Source organism: Pogona vitticeps, chromosome 10 (assembly GCF_051106095.1).
Source record: "Pogona vitticeps strain Pit_001003342236 chromosome 10, PviZW2.1, whole genome shotgun sequence".
Taxonomy (NCBI): domain Eukaryota; kingdom Metazoa; phylum Chordata; class Lepidosauria; order Squamata; family Agamidae; genus Pogona; species Pogona vitticeps.
Window position 1 is genome coordinate 25112222 of NC_135792.1, and position 22740 is coordinate 25134961.

The following is a 22740-nucleotide window of genomic DNA, read 5'->3' on the forward strand; positions in this document are numbered from 1 at the left end:
ACAGCAGATCTCAACCAAAATGGGAGCACTCAGGAAGAAGAATATTAGGGTTCCACCACCTTAACAAGATGGTTTGGTAAGGACATGCGAGAGGGCCTTCTCGGTGGTTGCCCCCAGGCTTTGGAATACACTGCTCCTAGAAGCCAGGTTGGCCCCCTTCCTCTTGTCCTTCCATCATCATGCAAAAACCTTCCTCTTCAGGAAGGCTTTTAAAAAGTAAATAGGGGTCTCGGGAATGCTATATTTATTAAATGCAAAGATTTTTAAATATTTTTAAAAATTGTGTTTAATCTTGGTCTTAATATTGACAATTGTTTAATTGTATTTGGTGTTGCTGTTTGAATATAGTGATACGGTTTCTATGCTGGCTCAATAGCTTAGTGAGTTGGGTAGAGGTTGGGAGTTTGATTCCCCCATTGGGTCCCCTATAGAGAGAAAGGCAACGTGTAAAATAATATATCTAAATAAAAAATAAGTTTTTACAATCTCTCAAGAGATTCCCCTATCTGAAAGCCAAAATACAATAATAACACCTCACGGGGAAGACTTCAGAAGAAAAGTCAAATGTGAAATTGCAGGAACAGAAATTATCAGCCAATTGGCTGATAGTCTTCTAATTTGGACTTGATCAGCCTTCTCTCCCACTATATTCAGTTTGCATAATACAGGTGGAAATATGACCTCCATAGTGAATGGGTGAACTCTGCCCTTGTGCATCCGTAGGGTGCTTTCCATCAGACAGATAGACCGATTGTATCTCTGCCAGTCAAAAGGCACTGTGCCAGCTGCCCTGCCTTTCCTTCTTGACAGTGTGTGTGTGTGTATGTGTTTTAAAAAAAGCAGAAGCACCCTATGTTTCAGAGCAGGATTAGCTACTATCCTGGAACAGGTTATTCCAGGAGCACCCATAAAATGAATTATTAAGAGTGAAATGCATTGATATAATTCACTTTTTTATTAGCATTCTTCTTGCCTTACATTTTCAAACCGAGCCACAAAATCTATAAAAACAGAATGGTATATTGAAAAGCCACCCAATTGCCTGGGGGGAAAAAAACTAGTCAAGGTTTTTTGCTTCTTTTAGCATTTACACCGGTTGCTGTGCTAAGCCTATTCAGTCAGTTTATACAGATTCTAATTTTGTACATAAAAGGACATGTTGCAGATGTGTATCGTGCACGTAACAAGTATGAATAGTGCCACAAGACTGCAATATAGGCCATAGCTTTGTGTACTCGACCCACTTAATGTCACATTCAGGTTATGCTCTGGGCAATTTCAGGCGAGGTTATCTTTTCCATCCTATACAGAACAGTTCCTTAAAACGGTGTTCCCGTATATTCAAGGCTGGGATGTTGTTACTTTTCTGAAATGAGAGGTGATATAAGTAGAGTACAACAGGAAAAAGGAAACCCTCGCACCAGCCACAGGATCAGTATCCGCTGTTTCACTTATTTGCTGCCTGAAAATACTAAATAAAAAAACCTATAAAAATGTGTGTTTATATATGTGTTTCAAGGGTGTATTTACCAGAACTGGCCACTAAAGGAAGCCAGAGACTGTGCAATATACATCTGACGACATGAATTTGTCCACAAAAGCTCGCATTAAAAAATATAAAGGCTAGTCTTTCCGGTGCCACCACATTTTTGTTGTTGTTGTTGTTGTTGTTGTTGTTGTTGTTATTTCTATTTCTATTTCTATTTCACTTTTACCTGTAATGCTTGCCGAGACTAACACAGCTACCCCTGTGAACATTTCACACTTTCCCATTTTTCGGTATCTGGAGAAGTGCTTGGACCCGATCCCCAACCGATACCGCAGTCCTCCATCTGACTCAGCAAGCCCTGTTATTGCAGAATCATAACGTTGGAAGGGACCTCGGGGGATCATCAAGACCAACCCCGGTTGATGCCGAGAAATCTGTCGCTAAAACTTTCGTGATAGGTGGCCATCCTGAATTTGCTTAAAACTGTCTAAGAATGGAGAGTCCTGTCCTTCTGAAGCACTCTGTCCCACCACTGAACAACCAGCACCATCGAGAAGTTCCTGCTAATGTTTAAACTAAATAATCTAAATTTGAAACCATTGATGGCACACTCTTGTTGTATGTCGAAGCAATAGAAAACAAATTTGCAATATTACCTACATGACAATCCAAGTATTTGAAAAGAGTTTTAACTGAACCCCTTAAGCAGGCCCTTTGAAGGCAAAAACATAGCTAATTCCTTTAACTGTTCCTCTAATGGTTTGATGTCCTGACCCTCTGAACACATTTCAGTTTGGAAATAAGCTTCTTAACTTTTGATGCTCATGACCTGTATAACCTTTGCCACAAACTCACCAGTCGGCCTACAGAACATCAAATGTTGCATAAACTTTTTAAGATGAAACACTAAAGATGGAATCTCGGACTCTGGGCAAGAAAACAAAATGTTTTACCAAGTTGTTCACGGAATCTTCCATTAAAATATAATTTCAGTGTAATGAGCAGGCCATGGCTGTGAAAGCTTTTTGATTTTTCGAAGTGATTTTCCATCTGAATCGCCTTCTTGCCAAGAGCAAAAGGTCTCGGTCATCTAAAAATTCAAGCATTAGCTTCAGATTTCTATTCTTGAGCTTCAAATGAGTTCATAGCACACCCATCAAAGCATACTTCTTGGGCAGAACTTAGTCACAAATGGATATAAATTGATGGAAGTTAAAATACATTGTATAAACATGCCCATGGTTCCATAAAAATGCCTACCGCAGGTTTGATAATTCAGCACATCAGGTATGTTTTGCATTTATATTCCCTTTCATGTTCCCTTTAGTTTACACCTTCTCTCAGTCCCCACTTCCATTTACTAACCTATGTGCATAAATATATATTCCACTGCTTCAGCCTACACAACCATCTGACAAGGTAGGCTGCTTCTTTAAAAGCTTCAGCTAAGACAAGCTAATCAAGCCCCATTTGGTTATAGTAGCCATTTCATTCTAAGCTGTTCTAGAAATCATGTTGCTTGATGCCAGCAGCAGAAGAATAACCATCTGCTTCTGCACCAGGAGTGGACAGCGTACACCCCTCCAAAAGGTTGCTAGATTACAATTACAATAAGTCCCCACCTTGGGCGATGTTGGCTGGGGCTGATGGGAGCTGCAGTCTGACAGGAGAGCCAGTCCAGCATGTGTGTGTGTTTAGTCGTTTAGTCGTGTCCGACTCTTCGTGACCCCATGGACCAGAGCACGCCAGGCCCTCCTGTCTTCTACTGCCTCCCGGAGTTGTGTCAGGTTCATGTTGGTTGCTTCGCAGACACTGTCCAGCCATCTCATCCTCGGTCGTCCCCTTCTCCTCTTGCCATCACACCTTCCTAACATCAAGGTTTTTTCCAAGGACTCTTTTCTTCTCATGAGATGGCCAAAGTACTGGAGCCTCAGCTTCAGGATCTGTCCTTCAAGTGAGCATTCAGGGTTGATTTCCTTTAGAACTGATAGGTTTGTTCTCCTTGCAGTCCAGGGGATTCTCAAGAGCCTCCTCCAGCACCACAATTCAAAGGCATCAATTCTTCGGCGGTCTGCTTTCTTTATGGTCCAGCTCTCACTTCCATACATCACGACAGGAAAAACCATAGCTTTGACTATTCGGACTTTTGTTGGCAAGGTGATGTCTCTGCTTTTCAAGATGCTGTCAAGATTTGTCATCGCTTTCCTCCCAAGAAGAAGGTGCCTTTTAATTTCAGGGCTGCTGTCTCCATCTGCAGTGATCATGGAGCCCAGGAAAATAAAATTTGACACTGCCTCCATATCTTCCCCTTCTATTTCCCAGGAGGTGATGGGGCCAGTGGCCATGATCTTAGTTTTTTTGATGTTGAGTTTCAGACCGTTTTTTGCACTCTCCTCTTTCACTCTCATTACAAGGTTCTTTAATTCCTCCTCACTTTCTGCCATCAGAGTGGTATCATCTGCATATCGGAGGTTGTTGATATTTCTTCCGGCAATCTTAATTCCGGCTTGGGTTTCTTCCAGTCCAGCCTTCCGCATGATGTATTCTGCATATAAGTTAAATAAGCTGGGGGACAATATGCAGCCTTGCCGTACTCCTTTCCCAATTTTGAACCACGCGGTTGTTCCATGACCAGTTCTAACTGTTGCTTCCTGTCCCACATATAGGTTTCTCAGGAGACAGATAAAGTGGTCAGGCACTCCCATTTCTTTAAGAACTTGCCATAGTTTGCTGTGGTCCACACAGTCAAAGGCTTTCGCATAGTCAATGAAGCAGAAGTAGATATTTTTCTGGAACTCTCTGGCTTTCTCCATGATCCAGCGCAAGTTAGCAATTTGGTCTCGAGTTCCTCTGCCTCTTCGGAATCCAGCTTGTACTTCTGGGAGTTCTCGGTCCACATACTGCTGAAGCCTACCTTGTAGGATTTTGAGCATAACCTTGCTAGCGTGCGAAATGAGTGCAATTGTACGGTAGTTGGAGCATTCTTTGGCACTGCCTTTCTTTGGGATTGGGATGTAGACTGATCTTTTCCAATCCTCTGGCCACTGTTGAGTTTTCCAAACTTGCTGGCATATTGAATGTAGCACCTTAACAGCATCATCTTTCAAGATTTTAAATAGTTCAACTGGAATGCCATCACCTCCACTGGCCTTGTTGTTAGCCAGGCTTTCTAAGGCCCACTTGACTTCGCTCTCCAGGATGTCTGGCTCAAGGTCAGCAACTACATTGTCTGGGTTGTCCGGGATATCCAAATCTTTCTGATATAATTCCTCTGTGTATTCTTGCCACCTCGTCTTGACGTCTTCTGCTTCTGTTAGGTCCTTCCCATTTTTGTCTTTTATCATGTTCATCTTTGCGCAAAATGTTCCTCTAATATGTCCAGTTTTCCTGAACAGATCTCTGGTCTTTCCTTTTCTGTTATCTTCCTCTATTTCTTTGCATTGTTTATTTAAGAAGGCCCTCTTGTCTCTCCTTGCTATTCTTTGGAAGTCTGCATTCAAGTTTCTGTAACTTTCCCTATCTCCCTTGCATTTTGCTTCCCTTCTCTTCTCTGCTATTTCTAAGGCCTCGTTGGACAGCCACTTTGCTTTCTTGCATTTCCTTTTCTTTGGGATGGTTTTCGTTGCTGCCTCCTGGACAATGTTACGAGCCTCTATCCAAAGTTCTTCAGGCACTCTGTCCACCAACTCTAGTTCCTTAAATCTGTTCTTTACTTCCACTGTGTATTCATAAGGGATTTGGTTTAGATTATACCTGAGTGGCCCAGTGGTTTTTCCTAATCTCTTCAGTCTAAGCTTGAATTTTGCTATGAGAAGCTGATGATCAGAACCGCAGTCAGCTCCAGGTCTTGTTTTTGCTGACTGTATAGAGCTTCTCCATCTTTGGCTGCAGAGAATATAATCAATCTGATTTCGATATTGCCCATCTGGTGATTTCCATGTATAGTCGCCTCTTGTGTTGTTGGAAAAGAGTGTTTGTGATGACCAGCTTATTCTCTTGACAAAACTCTATTAGCCTTTGTCCTGCTTCGTTCTGAACTCCAAGGCCAAACTTCCCTGTTGTTCCTTTTATCTCTTGGCTCCCTACTTTAGCATTCCAGTCCCCTAGAATGAGAAGAACATCTTTCTTTGGTGTCAGTTCTAGAAGGTGTTGTAAATCTTCATAGAATTGTTCAATTTCAGTCTCCTCAGCAATGCTGGCTGGTGCATAAACTTGGATTATTGTGATGTTGAATGGTCTGCCTTGGATTCGTATTGACATCATTCTATCATTTTTGAGATTGTATCCCATTACAGCTTTTCCCACTCTTTTGTTGACTATGAGGGCTACTCCATTCCTTCTACGGGATTCTTGCCCACAATAGTAGATATGATAATCATCTGAGCTGAATTCGCCCATTCCTGTCCATTTTAGTTCACTGATGCCCAGGATGTCGATGTTTATTCTTGCCATCTCCTGTTTGACCACCTCCAGCTTCCCAATGTTCATAGATCTTACATTCCAGGTTCCTATGCAGTATTCTTCTTTGCAGCATTGGATTTTCCTTTCACTTCCAGGCACGTCCACAGCTGAGCGTCCTTTCGGCTTTGGCCCAACCACTTCATTAGCTCTGGAGCTACTTGTACTTGTCCTCCACTCTTCCTCAGTAGCATGTTGGACGCCTTCCGACCTGAGGGGCCCATCTTCCAGCGTCATATCTTTTAGCCTTTTGTTTCTGATCATGGGGCGTTCTTGGCAAAGATACTGGAGTGGCTTGCCATTTCCTACTCCAGGTGGATTGCGTTCAGTCGGAACTCTCCACTATGTCCTGTCCGTCTTGGGTGTCCCTGCACGGCATAGCCCATAGCTTCTCTGAGTTACTCAAGCCCCTTCGCCACGACAAGGCAGCAATCCATGAAGGAGTCCAGCATATACACCTATATGTAGCGATATGACATTTAAGTGAACTCAAGAAGAGAGCTTGAATGTTTAGGATCTGGAGAAAGATATCAGAGAGGTTGGTTAGATGCAAAGATATGCACGTATTGGCTTCAGCAGAGGTAAGCTGCAGAACTGGCAACCTGGACTCTCTCTTTCTGTAAACCCGATCTTAGATACCATTATATGCCTGCTTATTTGGAATTAAGTCCCAAGAAACACAGTGGCCACTATCCTCTTGGTAGTCCCAACTAGAATAGATGTACTGATGCAGTGGGATTTACCGTATGTTGATTTACCATTCAGCCATTGATTCAATGGCTCAACTCCAGTTGCTTAGCATAGTTAACCACACTAGAGTAGCACCATTGAATCAATGGGGATTATGAGTTGAGTCCTCCGTAAGGACCATTGATTCAAATGGGCCTGTTCTAGTTGCACCTTACTTTAGCATAGCAAAGTCACAACTAGAGTAGACCCTTATGAATCAACGGGAGATACAGAGGAGTTGACTCAGCCAACCGCTAGTGATTTAATGAGTCTAGTCTATTGCAGTTTACTACACTAAGCAACAAAATTTGGGCCAATGGCTGTACTCTTAGTTGAGGCCGTATTTTTTATGTGCTGCAAAGTTGGAACCAACTTATAGTGAACACAATATGGCTTTCCAAGGAAGTGGAATGTTTAAGGAGTGGTTTTCCCAACTCCTCCCTCCCAGTGAGTTTCCATGGCTGTGCGGGGATTCGAACCCAGTTCCCTCCACCCTGGTCCATGACTCTATCCACTACACCACAGCAGGTATCTACTTGAGGCTACCAATATGATACTGACCAGTGAGATTCCATTTGACTTAAAACAGACATAGGAGTGGATTCTACGTTATTTTGGCCTGGGAAAGCATGCCTCATCTGGTCATCTGCTTTGCAAGTCAACACGGCTTGCAGAAAGAAAAACATTATTCAGAAATAACTGTGGAGGAAGCTGTGTTTTGCTTCATGCATGACATGAATGATTAAAAAAAAGTGGGTGGTTGTATTTCCAAGAATTGAGTCAACAGAACCTTCTCTGTTCAGAATTTCAATTCTTCAACCTCAAAGAGAGTATTCATAGCAAAAGGAGAGCAAACATCATTGTAGGCTTGGCTTCAAGTCTGTTGGCATGAGGTCAGTCCCTTGGTTGAAGTAAACATTCTGCACAGGATCAAGGACTGAAATAAAGTTGCTGTTAATGTCATTGGAGGGGGATTTTTTTTTTCAAATGTACAGAACTTAAGATCTCATCTTTTTTCCTTTTAGTAACAGTGAAGTTTATTTTTGAGCATGCAGAAGAAAAAGTTTGTATCGCCACTTTTTGTTCTGCCTAACAACCCATTGTTGGGATTTCTTATGTGGCTGAAGAGACTCATGTCATGGAGAGTCCTGGCCCCCCGCCAATCCAAACAGAAAACATCAACAAGTGGACTGTCGTATTGGGAGCCTTCCATGAGAGCAGCATTGCAGACAGAAGAGCCTAAGACTTCACAAATGAGAACACTATGTTCCCTAGATAGCTCAGTGGTTTAGGTATCTGAAGCCAAAGGTTATGAGTTCGATTCCCCGCTGCTGTGCCTCTTGGGAGAAGAGCCAGCCTGGGTGGCCTTGGGCAAGCTGCACACAGTCCTGGGGCAAACCCAAGAAGAAGGGAAGGGGAAACCACTTCTGAGTGCTCCACCTAGAAAATCCACAAAAATATTGCTGTATATAAGTCAGAATTGACTTGACAGCACATCATCATCATCTTTTTGGAGTGGAAAATACATGGTGTGATGGCGCATTATGGTGATGATTAATGTTTTTAGACTAGAAAGCACATGGGCCATGTTAATGAACATGTATGGAAGGAAGGATGATGCCCATAAAACGACAGCCGTTGAAGCTCATAGAAGCTAAAAATGGATCTTCTCGATGCATACTAATTATTTTGCCACTCATTGCTCACACCCTGTGAGGTGGCCTCTTCTCATAGCCCGTGATGTCTTTCTCACCTGCTCCCAGACTGTCATTGCCTTTAAAGCGTTTCTTGCCCCAAGACCAGCCCAGAAAGTTTTGTTGCTGGAGTCAAAGGAACAAGAGCGTGCCTGCCCCCTCCCCGAATCAAACTGCATTGAGTACCCAAAGCCCACCACGTTGTATTGGAACGGCAGACAGAAAAACCTTTAATATTTCTCCCTGTGATAAAAATGCAGGAAATAACAAGATAGCTAGAATTTGCAGCCTCCTCCGATCCAATGACTGGGCTGCTCCTGTCTTGGCTAAAATGCTTCTCGGTTGTCCGGAGACTAGAGATGGGGGTATTCCTATATGAATACAAATACCCACACACAGGTGGGTCCAGATGGGCCACTGACCGATGTGCCCATGCTGCGGGGTCCGCGCTGGCGCCCTATTGCTCCGGAGATCGCGATCGCCGAGTCGCTCCTGGCAGGAGGTGGGATGACAAGCCTCTTTGCCAGGTCAAAGAGTGGCTCGGTGGCTGCGATCTCAGAAGCGATAGAATGGCGGTATGGACCCCACCACATGAGCACATCGGTGAGTGGACCATCTGGCCCCATGGGGCCTGACCCTCGTTATCTCCACCTCTGTGGGGGTATTCATATTTGCATATGAATACCCCACCCCTACCTGAGACTTCTTGACCCTTGACCATCCAACGTTCAGATATAGCCACTACCCCGGTAATTCCTGAAGCTCTTCTCAGTTAGAGGAGGAAGAGGAAGACATGTGAAGGGAAAAGAAGTGATGATGACTCTGGCTCTTCTCTTTTGCAACTCCCTGTGCTTACAATCTCCCTCATAGGGCTCCTAAAAATGTGGGCCTTTTCCATTCCTTTCCAGGCCCCCCATAAGAGTCATGGATGGACCTGACAAGAGAAGAGGGCCAGCCAAGAGTTCAGGACCCTGGCCAGCTCCTTGAGAAGCCGGTAGCAGAGGCAGGATGGCAGAGAGCAAGCCGTTTGTCTCAAACCAGTCCAAATAGGCTTCTGTAGGCCTGTCGCCAGAGTGCCACCTCGAATTAACCGCTTCTGCTCCGCCACCCAATGAAAACTATTTTGGCCAACATACTATTGGGGCTGGGGGGGGGGAGTAGGGGAACGCACACATGTCAGAGTCATCCTGCAGTGGGTTTTCTCCCCTGGGTTTCTGTCCATTGCCTGACTCTGCATAACTGTGTGTGCAACAAACAGTTTCTCCGAATCCTTGAAAAGGAGGCCACCCATCCAACTGCTAAAGTCATTTCCTTTGCAGAATTAATAACAATCTCAACCCTGCAGGGCTGGAAGGGACCCTCCAAAGGAGGCACAGTGAAGAATTGAACTCCCAGCCCGATGCCTCCACCACTGAGCCATCCAGCAGCGCCTACTTGCACTGTGCAGACCTCACAGGATTCTAGCCTCTGATTCCAAAGGGTCTGCCCTGTTCTTCAGGCGTGGGCTCCCCCGCACCTGGGGAGCATCGTACTCCCCAGGATGCAGCAGGGGTGGGTCTTGTCCTAGATTACAGAGGGCTTCCAAGATTAGGAAAGAAGATCCAAGATTTCCCTGCAAATCAGACGATGGTGTTGTTGTTGTGATGTGCTGTCAAGTCACCTCCAACTTACAGCGTCCCTATGAATGAGCCATCTCAAACTGTCTTGTCTTCAACTGCCCTGCTCACACCTTGTAGACTCAAGTCTGTGGCTTCTTTTAGAGAGCTGATCCATCTCATATTTGGTCTTCCTCTTTTCCTGCTGCCTTCTGCCTTTCCCAGCATTATTACAGATACCATTTGAACTCCTAGCAGTTTGGATTTTTTAAAAAAAAATAGGGGCCAGGCGCAAGCGATCAGAAAGATCTACCTTATGGGGTTGTTGTGTGGATAAATTGGGGAGGGAGAGAACATCATATGCCATCCTGTGCTCAATGAAGTAAAGACAGGATACCAAGGAGAGGGGGAGATAGGAGAAACAGCCCCAATTTTCACATTCTGAGTGACTGAAACAAGAAACACAGAAATAAACAACTATTTGTTTTGAAAACTTTCCTTAGCTCTTGGGAACATCATACCTATTAAGACTCCATGGTAGAAACTACTATAAACACGCCAACATGATTTTATATATATATATATATATTTAAATATCAAAGAAGGTGGATTTAACAAGAGCAGGCAAGCATCTCTGGAGCCTCACAAGATTTTATTTAGTTGGCTCTCTCAAGCACTTGCCTCTAATTCTGGAAATCAGAAAGAAAGGGGTGGAAATTAAAAACCTTCCTCCAGTTTGGTAAGGCTCTGTGGCCCCCTCAGGGCAGACGTTAGCCAGAAAAGAGGTGGAATGAGTTTCGATATTAGTAATCCTCCAGAGAAGCTTGTGAGGTGATACCTGGAAAGCGAGGCCCTCAAGAAAATGATAGTCAAGGCCATTATATTCTTAATTAGAGGCACAGAGACCTCTGAAACAACCAGAACTTTTGAATGCGAGTAGAGCCAGCCTGGGTAGCCTTGGGCAAGCTTTATACAGTCCCAGAAAGGAAGAGGGAACCACTTCTGAATACTCTCTGTCTGGTCAAACCCTGAAAAAGGGTCGCCCTCAATCAGAATTGACTTGACACTTATCCTGTTCCGACAGACGGTGACCCTTCCCAGGGCTTTCCAAGGCAGAAAGGACCACTGATTTGAAGGAGCCTACTCTAGTGGTGACCTGCTACACTAAAGTAAGTTGCACTTAGTGAAGCTTCTTTTCCCTTTCTGCCCTGGGGCGTCCCACCGTCACCACCTGCTCCCTTGCTCCCCCTTCATTTAGCCTGTTAGACTTTTATCAGGAGCCGACGGCGGTCCTACAGGAGCAGTTGATGGGAACGTGGAGGTCACAAGATGGGGCATGAGACAAATCCTGGTCCTTGATCATTCAGCAGGCAGGCAGGGAAACATGGTCTGCCTCCCTCATCCTGCCCAGGATGTCTCTTACTCCTTACATCTGCCTCCTATTAACATTTATAAGAGTTCCTGAATTGCATCAAAGGCAAGGAAAACACTTTCATCTCCCAAGGCAGGCCTGAACACACACCCCGACCCATTTAAAAGCATACCAGTTATTTACTGCTGGGTGTTTAACCGCCCCAAACCCTTTTCCCAGCTTAGCACAAGCTCAAAAAAACTGAGCGATGTTCAGCCTTTTGAGAAGATAAGGGATTTTTTGGACACTATTTGGGGCAGGACCCTGTTGAAAAGCGGTGGCTTCCAGGAGCCAATTTACCAATTCTTTATAACACCTAATTTCAAGGATTTGGAGGTACATGGTCAGGATCCTGCAAAGAGAACCATGGTTTATACTGTAGTGACTCCATCCAGGAAAATTTAAAAAAAATTTAAAGAAGGCAAAAAGGTTATGTGGCCCCTGAAAGACCGGTCCACCTCCTCAGATCTTTCACGGACAAGTCCATTTCCTCAGCTTTTTAAGCTAAAGATAAGCTACATGACTTCATAAAATGATAACAAGAGGCCAGAAATAAATAAGACACATGACAACACCAATCCCAAAATGGTCGCCTGTTCTAGTACTTTCCGATATTAAGATTTTCTAATTTTTTGAAAGGATGTTTTCTACACATTATATCTTTCAGATTTATTGAACGGATCTGCATTTTTCATTAGTCGCACACAGCATGTGAAACAGTATACTCTCCTCTCTATATTTCCGAGAGCGGAGCTAAATAAGCGACACCGGCACCATCACGTTGGAGTGCAGGGCGTCCCTCTTGAGCATTGCAACCGGCCCTTCCCTTTCTCAGGATGCTCCCTGCTCCTTCACCTGACTTTGGTGCCCAGTCGGTAGCTGTGCCAGCCAGCAGGGAACACAACTCCTTGTTACCAATCCCAGGTTGTTCACAGGGCGTTGGTGATACAGTATACTCTTCTTTGTTCTTTACATGCTCTTAGCCTAGAGCTCTCCCCAGTCAGGGGCTGTTACCACAAATCTATGCACAAAGGGGAGAGAGAGAGAAAGCGAGAAAGAGAGAGAGGTGTAGTTCTTTTCTCTGATACTGCAGGAAATACCTCACACTTTGGAAGTTGCATGAGTTTCTTTAAAAGCCACACAATGGTAAGATTAGATTGCTAGCAAATTACTAGTTAACTTTGTAATTAGCACACTTGCATCGCCTGGGTTGAAGAGGACTATTTGTGGGATCCTCTGCATGCACCCTGCATTTAAATGAGACGCCCACCTCTGCATTTTAAGACACCTTGTTTTTGTTAGCCAGTTGGCAGGGAGACATGTTAGCCGTGCCCTACGAGGAGATCATAACTGAGCTACTCAGGTTGATGCAAATGTAAGTTTTGGAAGTTCCATTTTGACCCCAGGTACCAGATTACACCGGCTTGCTTTGCCAAAACTGTGTGCAAGGTTTCCAAAATAACACAATGCGACAGTTTGCAAAACGTACGATGGCAGCCTAGCCCAATGGTAAGTAACGGCAGAATTTCACAGGTAGAGTCCATTGGGGGACATCAATTCTCATGCATACACTTCATCTTGGAATACATGCTAAGGGGCAGAAGGATGTCTATCAGAGAATCATAGAGTTGGAAGGGACCTCTAAGGTCACTGAGTCCACACACACACACCTGCTCAAGGCAGGAATCCAAATCCAAGCAGATCTGACCGACGGTAGTCCAATTTTGTCTTGAAGGCCTCCAGGATTACAGTGGACCCTCGGCTTACAGACAGCTCGACTTACAGACTTTTCGAGTTACAGACTTCTCTGGCCGCAAAATTTCGGTTCGACTTGCAGCCGGAGAATCAACTTACAGACCAGAAAAAAACCAAAATGGAACAAAAATGGAACAAAAACTGCTGGTTACGGGATTAATAGGTTTTCAATGCATTGTAGGTCAATGAAGACTCAACCTACAGACTTTTCGACCTGCAGCCACCGTTCCAATATGGATTAATTCCGTAAGTAGAAGGTCCACTGTAATTAAGCACTCAGCACTTCCCGAGGTTATGGGTCCCATTGTCGTACTGCTCTAACAGTTGAGAAGTTCTTCCTGATATTTGGCCTAAATCTGGCTGAACATCAGGAAAAGTCTATACACACACAGGGAGAGACTCTTTGGGTGTGATCAGATTAGATGCTTCGGTTTTACAGTGCCACGGTCCTGGAGCAGACTGGTGGAGCTCAGACAAAATTATCTAATCTCCTCCACCCATGCCACCAACCTAGGAATCAGAAGTGTGGGTTTTCAGTGTACATTGGGCAGTTTTTTTGCGTGGTTTTAGAACACACCCTCCCCTCACAAGCAAAGAAGAAACCGGGAATGCAGCCTGCACAAAGGCCAGACCCTGGGCTTTTGTGCCGGACCTCTATAGCTTGGCTCGCTCACTGGAGTTTCAGAAAGGATTAAAATGTGGATATTTGGGGGGGGGGGGGTTGGAGAGCCTGCTTGTGTGAAGAGGCAGCTCAATCCTCCAGGTCGCCCAACCCTTGCTGGCTCTGGTATCAAGGGAGCCCCTCTCCTCGACCCCTGGGCAGATGTGGGATGGCGGCGGGGGGTGGCGCTGGCCTCTCCATGAAAAGTCAGAAGCAATTCGACAGCCAGTGAAAACGCGCGCACCCAGCCTCGCTGGCACCTGGATGGGCACCTGCTCTGTGAACCAGGAGCGAAAGCTCACTCCTCCTTCTTCCCACTTGGGAAAACGTCTCCCCTCTCCTGGCCTGCGCACCGATGCTAAATCACCAGGCGGAGACGGCTTTAAGGCTAAGCAATTTGGTGAGACCGGCAAGCAAGGCAAGCGGCTCAGCCTCCCCACCTGCCAGGTGAGCTACCGGAGAAAGACAAGGCGCACACCTTCTCCTCATTGGGGTGGCTAGAAGGTGCCACGCTTTTGGAAAACGAGTGACTCCGGCTTCCCGACTCGGCCGCCCGTGCGCCCGGCGCCGCTCCGCCTCTGCCAGCCCTGAGCGCATCGAGGCATGATCTTGACGCGCAACTCCTTGGCTGGGGCGAGCGACCGTCTGGACTGGAGCGCGTCGGCGGGGGTGGGGGGGGAGGAGGAGAAGGAGCCGTGTGCACGAAAGGGGCGTGGCCTAGGGCGGGGCGGGGCAACCCGTTCCACGCCCACCCCCCGTCCTCGATAAATAGCCGGCGCCGGCAAAGACGCAGCTCAACTGCCGTCCGCACCCGTCCGAGCGAGCGCATCACTGTCGCGGGAGAAGCCTGAACCAAGCATGGATGCCCAAGACTGCCCCTGCGCCAGCGGTGAGTGACCTTCCAGCCTTGTCGCTGCCCCCCCCCCGGCTCGCCTCCTCTTTTCCTAACCTCCTTGCTCGGAAGGTGCCGCGTTCCGACGTTCCCGTGTCAGCCGCCTTCGGTTCTCGTGCTCTCGACCTCTGGCGCCGCTGTGTCTTATGTTCCTCCCCTTTGAAGGACGAATCCGGCTCCTAGAGGAGGTCGCTGAGCCCCTTCCATCCACTTTCTCTTGGGAAATAACGATAATGGCCAGGCGTAAATCCGCTAGCCAGTGGGGCTTATTTAAGCCCCCCAGTTTCAGAGTAATAGAAGGATCTCCTTTTCCTCCTCAGGACTTTCTCTTCTACTTCTTTCCAATGATTGTACGTAATCAACTATATTCTGTGCAACACTAAAAATGTCTCTCCCCCCCCCCCCCCAACTTTCTCATATTCTGCCAGGACTCTTGAGTTGGACAAACTGCTCCTGTTTTAGACCGTATCTCAGCTTTTGGTCCTCCAGCTGTTTTCTACTTCAACTCCCAGAATCCCTTTCCACTGGACATGCTGACCGGGGCTTCTGGGTTTTGAAGTCTAAAACAGCTGGGGAAGCAGAGCTTGAAAACGGCTGGTGTCTTGGCAACCACAGAGGTTTGGTTCCACTTTAACGGTCGTGGCCCCATCCTGTGGGGTGCTGGGATTTGCCGTTTGGCGAGGGGTTTATAAGCCCTAAGAAAGCGGCTTGCATTGTATTCCCTTGAAGAGAATTTTAAGTGCCCCTCTGAGCGACAGGTGGATCCACAGCCTTTCAAATGGAATCCACCTGCTGTGACTGTTTAGTGCAGCTCCACCTTTAATTACTTAGGCTTCCCCTCCCCTCCCCCCAATTAATTGTGTGCCATCAACTCAACTCTGACTTAGGGTGACTCTTTCCAGCGTTTTCAAGGTAGAGAAGACTCAGAAGGGGTTTCCCCTTCTCTTCTTCTTCTGGGGTGCCCTGGGACGGTGCCGCTTTGGCCCAAGGCTACCCAGGCTGGTTCAGTGGAGAATCGGAACTCACAATGCTGAGCTCCACAGCCAGAGCCCTAATCCCCTGAGTGATCCAGCGAGCTCTTTGGGGTTGGATCTTAATACACTTTTCTCCTCTCTCTTTTTTTTTCCCCTGCAGGAGGTGCGTGCACCTGTGGCAATAACTGTCAGTGTAAAAACTGCAAATGCAAGTCATGTAAAAAAAGTGAGTATTCTTCAAAAGGGTGGAGAGGTGTTTGCTAACCATCACCAGGACAGGGTGGGATTCGAACTCTCAACCAAACAACTGAGCTATCCAGTTTTCTCATACAGAAACAGCCAAAGGTTGATTCCTTCCTCTTTTTTTGGGGGGGGGGGTGGCTGCTTATTTATTTATTCAAAATATTTTTTTTTATCCTGCCTTTCTCCTCTGAAAAGAACCCAATGGGGCTTACATTACTGAAAGACGATATTTAAAGTTGAAAATGATGAGTATACAATGGAGGGCTTACCTCATTAAAAGCCAGTATTGAAAGCTAAGAACAATGAGTACAAAGAGGCAGCTTACATCATTAAAATATAATATTAAAGCTAAAACAATAGGTTTGCGAGCACTAGAAAGGAACAAAGAAATACCACACTGAGAGGTAGTAAATCCTTCTATGAGAGAAAGCTTGCCTCCAAGGAGCAACAAATAGATCAATAAATAAAAATTACAGGGTTGAAGACATCTCACGCAGGACAGAAGTGGGTGGAAATTAAGCGCCTTACCTTTAAGCCATCGTGGATGAGTAATAAAACAATTATTGGGCATTTTCCTCTCTTGAGGATGGGAATACGCAAAAACAAACAGCCTTATCCGAACTGGTGGTGCTCGGCCACCTCTCAGAAAAAGCCCACCTCCTGGAATTTCCCATCCAGCATGGAGCTGTACTCCCCCCAAAAAAGTAACTTTTTCAGTGCTTTCCCCACTCTTAGAAGCGCTAAGCCTCTGAGAAAAAGTATAGATGGTATAACTGGGGGAGAGATAATCATCATGTGGAGGAAAGAGATAATAAGGGTTGTAAAGAGCTCGTGTGTTGTGGTTCTTGGTGGAAAGGGGATTGGAGGGAGTGGTAGACTCGGATCTAGAATGGTTTCCGCAGGGTTGACCAAATCACCGCGATCGCTGTTCCCTGTATAGGCGCGCAAGGGGTTGCAAGAAGAGACTCGCTCAAATCTGTGTCAGTAGTAAGACTTGAACCCAGACCTCTTGATTCCAAAGCCCAACAGAGTTGCCTGCCAGCCCTCCCTATTCGTCTCTGCTGTGTTATCCCGAAGAGCTAATATCTCAAGTTTTGCTTTGTTTTTCTCCTTTCCAAATGTCCCCTCTCTCTTCCCCCCCCTCCAGGTTGCTGCTCCTGTTGCCCAGTCGGCTGCTCCAAGTGTGCCCAAGGGTGCGTCTGCAAGGGACCCCCCTCCACCAAATGCAGCTGCTGCCAGTGAACCACCCCCTCTGCTCTCAGAGCAGGGACCTGTATATTTGCCTGCAACAGTGTAACTCTCGTGTCTTATATATTTGTGTGTTTTCTAGCTTGTAGAAGTGCGACCAAAAAAAATAAGCTACTTTGAAAGTAAATAAAGCTATATATGTATATATAAACAATGGCATTTGGAAAACATTTTTTTTGCTTATGTTTTTCTTCCCTTCTGAAAAAAACCAGTGGGTGGCGCCCATGAGTCTTAAGAAAAGCACAGGATTTGTGCGTTATCGAATCAACTCCACATGGCCTTTTGCTGTTTCTTTAACTACTTTCCAGAATCTACCCAAGTGATTCTGGAGCATATAGCCTCCTCAAAGTAACTTTTCCGAGCGTTAAGTTAATCCCGGTGGGTACTTAGCAATACTGATGGCCCATAATATCTGTGCTCCTTCTGCCTGAGTCTCTGCTTTCAAAACGTTTCCGTGTTCTAAGGAAGATCTTATCCAACACAGATTTTGAAATTTAAATCGCTTTCATGGTTTCCAAATGTGCATCTCTATGCAAACATAGCATATACACATTTTATGCAAGTTTGTTTTCTTTTTTTCTTTCTTTTTTTGAATGATGCACATCTTTTGGCAGTATCTTGTCTCCATCATGGCATATTTGTGGTTGAGTATGCCACTGAACTATTACAAGCTGGCAGCGGCTTGCCCGTTATTCATTTCAAAAACCTATATGCCGCCTTTCGGGGCAAAATTCTTGCATGTGTGCCTTACATCAATATCTTTAAATAATAATACAACAAATCTAGAAGACTCCAAAACTCAACGTGATGATGAGAACTGAACAGAAGCATTGAAATCCAGCCAGAGTGCCGATACTGAAAATCCACTTCAAATTAAGAGAAAATGTTCTTGAAATTCATTGAAAATGGGGTGACATCTAGAAAAGGAGCGGTTGGTTGAGTTAGGGAGCCATGAGAACAACTCAAGCTTGAGTTGATGCTTAGCCATGTTGGGAGCCCTTCTAATAACCCATAATTATGTGCCATCAAGTTGCCTCCAACTCATGGCAACCCTACATGCATACATATTTTATTTCAGTCCTTATTTTAGACCAATTAAACAATTACAACTTCAACCTTTTCAGCATAAGGCATAGCAAAATTACCACTTACGCTAGTTTAAAATGCATTTAAAAACTTACTGTTTAAATCCATTTAAAATCCACAATTTTAAAACCATTTAAAATCTACACATCTAAAATTTATCTAACCTTTGATTTCTGGAATCTAATTATCCCCATGCAGAAACTTGCAACACGATAGGTGATCTTAGCGTCTTTATCGGGGAGAAGAAGCTGGAGTCTACTTTCTTCTCTATGACCTGGGATTTTTTTTTAATCAGTGGAGAAATAATCTGATTATGTGGAATCTCACAGTGGGGACAGGTAAACGTGTTGCGTGGTTTCTGCCACCCCTAGCAAACAGGAGCAAAGCCTTTCTGCATAAGGCACATTCCTATATTTCCCTTTGAGGTATGGCGACCCCATGAATGAGCCATCTCCAAAAAGCCGTGTCCTCAACAGCCATGCTCAGCTCCTGCAAACTCAAGCCTGTGGCTTCCTTTTAGGGAGTCAGTCAATCTCGTGTTGGGTTTTCCTCTTTCCCTGCTGCCTGCCCAGGATATCTGCAAAGCTCTCCCCCAGCTCTCCATTTCAAATGAATCAATTTATTTTCATGTCAGCTTTCTTAACTATTCAGTTTTCAGCTCCCTAAATTCCTGACTAAGATCATGGCCATTGGTCCCATCACCTCCTGGTAAATTGAAGGGGAAGATATGGAGGCAGTGACAGATTTTACTTTCTTGGGCTCCATGATCACTGCAGATGGTGACAGCAGCCACAAAATTAAAAGACGCCTGCTTCTGGGGAGGAAAGCGATGACAAACCTTGACAGCATCTTAAAAAGCAAAGACCTCACCTTGCCGACAAAGGTCCGCATAGTCAAAGCTATGGTTTTTCCAGTAGCGATGTATGGAAGTGAGAGTTGCACCATAAAAAAAGCTGACCACTGAAGAATTGATGCTTTTGAATTGTGGTGTTGGAGGAGGCTCTTGAGAGTCCCCTGGACTGCAAGGAGAACAAATCTATCCATTCTGAAGGAAATCAAGCCTGACTGCTCACTGGGAGGACAGATCCTGAAGCTGAGGCTCCAATCCTTTGGCCATCTCATGAGAAGAGAAGACTCCCTGGAAAAGACCCTGATGTTGGGAAAGTGTGAGGGCAAGAGGAGAAGGGGATGACAGAGGATGAGATGGCTGGATGGTGTCACCAGTGACCAACGTAAATTTGACCCAACTCCGGGAGGCAGTGGAAGACAGGAGAGCATGTAGTCAAGCAAGGAAAGCATTTTCAAAACTCTGAGACAGGATCCTACGATGTTCCAGCAGTATCTGATATAACGAATGTTCTCCCAGATTTTCATGAACCTCACATTGAACATCCGCTGGTCATTTAGAGGTTAATACATTTTGGAACAGACTCTAAACTCAAGGATGAAGGAAGCACAGACTCCCCCCCCTCCTTGTGCTGTTTTCTTGCCTTGACATAGGCAGCAACATAACCTTGTCCCATTAACGGGGAGGGAGTCCTGCTTCCTGTCCACCCCCATCATCAAAAGGTTGAGAAATCAATTACAGTAACTGATCTCAGGGACAGCATGTGGATTCTGGGATCAACATGTACTGAAAATGTACCCCTTGGGATTGCGCAATCAGGCAAAGAGAACTTTCAGGGGGAAAAGAGGCTTTTTCAGCCAGAACAGAGATGACTCTTTCCGGGAAAACATCGGCAGCCGGAAAGATGCTGGCAGGGTTCCCTGCGTTTGGGGTCAAAGTCCGGGGTTATGCTCTAATGTGCCAGCATGCAGTAGTACATTTGAGGCATCAACATGGGTTTCATCATATATTTTTTCCCCAGAAGTGTCCAAAGAATCAGAAGGGTAGTTTTTTCCTGCGTGAATCATGAATCAACTTCCCTTCTCTTTCTGATCTGTTTTCTTAGGACAAAATTATACACCGTCTTGACCAATGTCAAGTCATGGCAAAGCAAAGAGGATGGATGTTTATAGGCAAAAATCTTGGAAGGGAGTTAGTTGGGAGGTTTAATTTTTTTTTAATACCAAATCTCTCTCTCTCTCTCTCTCTCTTTCACACCCACATTGGTACACTCAGCTTCAGTATCTGAGTTGTGTTTTCCATTTCTTAGAGCAGTATTTGTTCCTTTTTAATATTTGTGAGTTTGTTTGTTTTTTAAGTGGTCCTCCAGAGATATGAAAACCATGTGCTTTTGGGCCATGCACAGGAAGAGGGATATGATCTGTTTCTGCTCAAGCAGCTATACGTCCGGGTGTCTCCTCCTTTTCTCCCTCTGCTGTGTCTTCCGGCTTCTCAGGCACACACCGTTCATTGTCCTTCGGTCTCTCTGGCCACACAACTGCTGAATCACCCTTGAGTCAGCACGGGCACTTCCCCCCCCAGAGGGAGGAGTAAAACTTGCCGCACGGCCCGGAAGCCTTTTTGCACACTGCCCGGAAGGAGGACGAGTGTTTGTATTGCCATGTGCCATGTGCCGAGGGCAGAGCCCTGTGGTCTTTGCACACCGCCCTGACGGTTGCACAAGGAAAACAGTGAGTCCAGTCACTGGATGGGGAGATTTGCACACTGCTCCACAGCGCTGGCTGGTGCACAGGGAGCATGACTGGGCAATGGCATGTTTACTCACATGATCCCATCACGATCTCTACTCGACAGCAGGTTTTGCTTTCAATGTGGGGGTGCAGGCGTGCCTACAGATTGTGCTGTTTACCTTCACAACCTCAGCCTTGAAAACGAAAAGATTAACCGCTGCTGCACGAGCTCTCCGCAGCATCCTCCTGCCTGATTCCTCTTGATCCTCGCATCCTCTGGCCACCATAAAGCCAATCATGTTTAAAACATCCCAGAAGGTGTATTTAGGATGTCACACAAGGCAGATGATGATTGGTTGGGGGGCAGCCCTCTGAAATCTGGGGTGAAGCACCCCCTTGCTCAGTTCACAAGCCCCTCTCCACAGCCGGAAGCAATGGACTCAGCCATCGGTCAGGAACCGTAATATTCCCATTGAACGGATGACCCCTGAGACCCAAGGCTCCTTCTCTGACAATGGCTGTGGGGTGGGAAGAGTAGAGGGCTTAAGCTATTTGGGGCTTTACCTCTGGAGACCTCCATCAAAAGACAGCCATGTTTGGAGGGGTGGGGGATTGTGCCTAATTAATAATAATCACGCGCCATCCACAGAATTCTGACTTATGATGACCCTGTTCACAGTTTTCCAGGTAGAGAAGACTCCGAAGTGGTTTATACATCACTTCTTCTGGGAGGAGGGGGTGCCCTGGGAACAATGTGCAGCTTGCCCAAGGCCACCCAGGCTGGCCCAGTAGTGGGGAATCGAATCTCCGAACAGATACCTCAACCTCTGAGCTATCCAGCCAGCTTGTGCTTACTTTACTAGGGTGGAAATTCTATTCAGAGGGCTTCAGACTTCCCAAGATCTCAAATTGTACCGGAATCTGTAACTTATCTCCTTCACAGCTCAGCCCTTGCAAACGCCACCCCATGGCTTCCTTTAGGGAATCAACCCATCTCACATTGGGTCCTCCTCCTTTCCTGCTGCTTTCCGATTTTCCCGGCGATGGTTGTCTTTCCCTGCAAGTCTTGTCTTCTTTGGCGTATTTCCAACCTGGGGCAGAGGGTTGAAAAACCAAGAGTGACTGAAGCTGATTGGGAAGACTTGAGTGGACAAAGGAGGGCTCCCTGGTTTAAGGCATCTGGTTGGGAGTTCGATTCCCCCCCCACCCCGGCTTCTTTAACAGCAGCTGGACTCCCATGATGCTGCTTTTAGGGTCCCTTCCAGCAATGCAGTTCTAGGAAGATGATGACTGGGCAGAGAAAGGGGTGCAGTTGTACACGCAACCCTTAGTGACCCGCTAGGAAAGTAGCTTATTACAAGATGCTCTTTTGACCAGCGCAGGGGCTGAAAGTCAGTCGTATGCCAACCCTAGAGTAGACTCATTGAATCCGTGGGGACTTGGTGAGTTAGCTGCTCCCTGAGCTTCCACGGATTCAGTGGGGTGACTTACTACTGGATTTCTGCCCTGTGCACATCAAACCAAAGAAATTTTAAAAAATAATAATCTTGGGGAGGGAAAGACCCCTGCCTAGCCCCCCCTGGACACTGGGGGACGAGAACTTGTAGCAAGGGCCCGGGGTTCGACATTTGCGCGAAGAATTCTGCAAGGGCGCAAAGACGGCGCTTGGATCTGGAAACACTCTTTAAAAAGAGAGAGAAAAAGTCACTTTCCTGGATGGATTAAGGGGACTGCTTGCGCTCGGCTCCGATTAGGGACGAGGTCCCGGACCTTGGCCGGCGCTCCAGATCCGGATGCGGGCAAGGGGCTCCTTTGCACCCGGACCCGGTGTACCAGGGCCGTGCGCGCTCGCGCTCGCTCGCCCGCGCGCAGGGGTTGGGAGTTGCGCCCGGCGCAGGAGGCGGGCGTTTTTGCGCCCGGCTTGCGGG

General features: G+C 46.1%; 1 protein-coding gene across 1 annotated transcript; it reads left to right on the forward strand.

Annotated features, from left to right (window-relative positions):
* Positions 1-14527: 14527 nt before the first annotated feature.
* On the forward strand, positions 14528-17303 carry LOC140702140 (metallothionein-1-like). The gene is made up of 3 exons (XM_072980429.2): positions 14528-14681; positions 15819-15884; positions 17049-17303. Exons 1-3 carry the CDS (start codon positions 14651-14653, stop codon positions 17141-17143), a joined length of 192 nt encoding a protein of 63 aa, XP_072836530.1. The 5' UTR covers positions 14528-14650; the 3' UTR covers positions 17144-17303.
* The last annotated feature ends 5437 nt before the right edge of the window (positions 17304-22740 follow it).